The 3,439-nt window shown below is 33.8% G+C and overlaps 1 protein-coding gene across 2 annotated transcripts; it reads right to left on the bottom strand.

The window, feature by feature from the left end:
- Positions 1-680: 680 nt before the first annotated feature.
- On the bottom strand, positions 681-1,722 carry LOC108375110 (general odorant-binding protein 84a-like). Of its 2 annotated transcripts, none has more exons than XM_017631195.1 (4): positions 1,413-1,722; positions 1,272-1,333; positions 1,043-1,173; positions 681-960 (listed from the first exon to the last, which is right to left on the bottom strand). In XM_017631195.1, the coding sequence occupies exons 1-4, from the start codon at positions 1,621-1,623 to the stop codon at positions 867-869; spliced, it is 498 nt and encodes a 165-aa protein (XP_017486684.1). In that variant the 5' UTR covers positions 1,624-1,722; the 3' UTR covers positions 681-866. The 2 variants fall into 2 exon arrangements, with proteins under 2 accessions (XP_017486684.1, XP_017486683.1); XM_017631194.1 differs by having other exon boundaries at positions 1,047-1,173.
- Positions 1,723-3,439: the final 1,717 nt, after the last annotated feature.

Genomic DNA, 3,439 nt, shown 5'->3' with positions numbered 1-3,439 from the left:
GTGCCTTTTTTGCCTTACAAGAGTGTGATATTTTAAGAAACGAACACACGATTTTCTCACCGTTTACCCTTATTTTAGAATCGGACGCGGGAAGAGAAAGGGGCAATCAAAATGCAAATTTTTTTTTTTTTTTAAATAAAATCAATATAAATTTTAAACTTTTAGTGGATATTCTTATTTTTACATAGAATGTTGATATTTTAAGGATCGCCGTAATGTATATGCGCAACTTCCTCAAGTGACCCAACTTTTGAAATCGATGTCTTCCGATGGGGATGAAATTTCTTCAATTTTTTGATTTAGTTTTTTTAATCATTTTTTTTACCTTTTTTCATAAAGGGCTGATCTTGGCTTAAACAAGCTTGTTGATGTCGCAGTGACCTGGCACACAGCACAGAGTTACCATGTTTCTCGAAGACAAGATTCCAAAAATGCCAAAACACTTCTTAAAGAGATGGTAGTTCTATTGAATAGTAGCATTCTTCCACAGACCATCCCAATCGCAATAGAAAGTTTAGTGTCAAATCTATGTAAATATATGTAAACCCTCGCAACTAAATTGTCTTCCATCCCTTACCCGTCTATACACTCGTATCTATGTACGTGCAGAAGCCCCTCTAGAGTTGCGTTTGAAATTGTGCTCATTGATCCTATTACCGAGACTAAAGCCAAACTTTGAAGCAGATTAAACGCTCGAAACAAAGCGCACATTTATTTATTAAAGCGAGTGATAATATCGATATTCTCGTAGACACATTTACATAACAATAAAGCACACAACTTCGAATAGAATAAACCCAATTGAAAAGTGTATCTGCAGCTGCTTATAGCTGCTTATCGAACTGCTTGTGGCGAGCAAATTATCGTCAAACGACCGGCTTGTTGCGGGCATCCACCAGAGAGCGAATCATCAGACATTTAGCGATGGCGTACGTACGCTTACAAGCACAAGTTTCCGTGCTGAAATGGAAGTATGCAATTTCTTTTTTTAGAGAATAGGCGCAATAACAAAATATTGGTAACTTCAATGTGTTGAGCTTACTTACATCCTTCATTCTGGCAGACTGGAATCGAATCTCCGGTTGCTGGCCACATTGTTTGCATGATCAGTGCACGATTCAATTGCCAATTTCGCATAAGTCCAGTTTTCTCCATGTAACAGTGCATGAAACACTACGAAGTTGAAGATTTTTTTTTATGACATATGTCATTAACATTTGGTTTTGATTTTACTAGTGTTTTTTTTTTCTTCTTCGTTATGATTTACTCACCATGCTTGTTTTGTCCGCCGTATTTGGTAATTCCGCAGTTTCATTGAATTGTTGGATATACTCTAAGAATGTTATTTGATAGTTAAGTATTGTGGGAATGTTTCTTATTTTTTATTATTATTTTTTTTTTGTGATACGCACCGATTGGTGTAGGGAAACTTGCATTACATGTGCGCACTGCGGCCTCGAAATCGAAACCCATTGCACTTGGATTTTCTGCCATAGTAGTTTTCGTTTCCATGGACGGCTGCACATCTAATCTATTATTCATGCTGTTCGTTTGGGCATTTGCCAAACTTGTAGCCAAAAACAACAGCACAGAGAGAGTCATGCCAAGTTGATGGTTTACCATTTTTTTAAATATTTTAAATACTCTTAACAGTTGCTCTGAATCCGAAACACTGAGCACTACAATTCGCACTAGTAGCTGCAGGCATGCGACGTCGATATTTATAAGAGTGAATCCATTAAATAATAACCCGTAGCCTTATGAATAATACAATGATATCGTATTTGACCCTAGGTACATACATACTTATTTCAATTGGGTGCGAAATTATGAATGATTTCCATCCATCAAAAAGGTAACAGTACCCTACGTTCAGCACACAAGGAAAAAGGTTTTGACAGCGTTTAATAATGAGAAGCCTATAACCATTACTATTATTATTATGCAATAAAAATACGATTACCATTACTCCTATATACCAATTCTATTGGCATTGCCACTACCAATAGCACTATCATATCCAGTACCAATACCGTTACCATGATTGGTTATGGATATGTAATACCAGGTCTTCAGGCCCATTGCACAGCGATCAAATTTGATCTATTGCGTCCCTTACCCTACATTTATTATTACCATTCCCAATAATTACTAATACCATTACTCTTACAGTTCCTGTTGACGTTAGGATTACCATTACCTTTACCAGTACCACTAATTACCAACACCAATACCACTATCATGACAATTACCATTACCGTTATCAATGCCATTACCGTTGTTATTACCCTTACCATTACCATACCATTTCAATTTGCATTACCCAAACTATTACCACTACTATCACCAGTAACATTACTATTACTATTGTCATTACCATCCCAATCGTCAATACAAATACCACCATTACTATCACCAATACCATTACTATTACTATCGTCTTTACCATTACTTTTGCAATCGTCAATACAATTACAATTACCAATACCATTACAATTTTCAATAAAATTACCATTGCCATTACCATTATCATTACCATAAGTATTACCACTACAATTATCATTATCAATGCCATTACCATTTCCAATTACCTTTACCATAACTAAATATTTTCAATTGTTATTTGCAGTTTTACTGACAGCCATAATAGACTGACAGTAGCGCCATGTAATGCAACCAACTGTACGCCAATTCTAGTAATTTGACGCAACAATCAAAATTGCAATTCACTTGATTGTTATTTATTTTATTAAAAAATAAAGGCAATTTCGCTAATTTATTGTCTAGTTTGCATTACAAGTACAACAAAATATTTGTTTGATATTAAAACTTCTGTAATTTCTCTTTCCCGTTATTATTATTATTATGAAATTACATTATAGCAAAATCATAGGTTTTAAAAAGTTAATAGCGCTACTTTGTAGTACTGGCTTTAGCAGTAACAGTACAAGAACGATTATTAATTCATTGATGCTTTTGTTTTGGTTGTTATATATTTTCCTTTGGTCTATATACATATGTATGTACATTAGGGTGGTCCAAAAATAGTAAAATTAGAATTATAATGCTCTAACCCCCTAGGATTTTTTTATATAGAAAAAAGTATACCCCTATTTTTTATTTTGAAATCAAAAAATATTTAGAGGTCACTTAAAGCGCTTAAAGTTTTCCATGTATTTATTGTATGGGAAAAATAAAATTTTTCGAAGAAATATTGAAAATCAATATTATTCGATCGGAAAACTCTGGTTCTTTTCAGAAGACTTTCAATAATAATACCCAATTGTTTATTTAACCATTTTTTAATAGTAACGATTTTTTATTGGTCACCCCATTGCAATTTTTCGGGGTTTTGTGGGTTTTTGGCGAACCTATAAATTAAAGTTGCGATGAAGAGATGGTTAAATAAACAATTGGGTATTATTATTAGGAATATCCT

The sequence above is a fragment of the Rhagoletis zephyria genome, unplaced genomic scaffold, assembly GCF_001687245.7.
Source record: "Rhagoletis zephyria isolate East Lansing unplaced genomic scaffold, Rhagoletis_zephyria_1.1 Rzeph_scaffold_08521, whole genome shotgun sequence".
In the NCBI taxonomy this organism is placed as follows: Eukaryota; Metazoa; Arthropoda; class Insecta; order Diptera; family Tephritidae; genus Rhagoletis; species Rhagoletis zephyria.
Note: the sequence above shows the minus strand (reverse complement) of the source record. Positions and strands in the feature narration are given on the sequence as shown.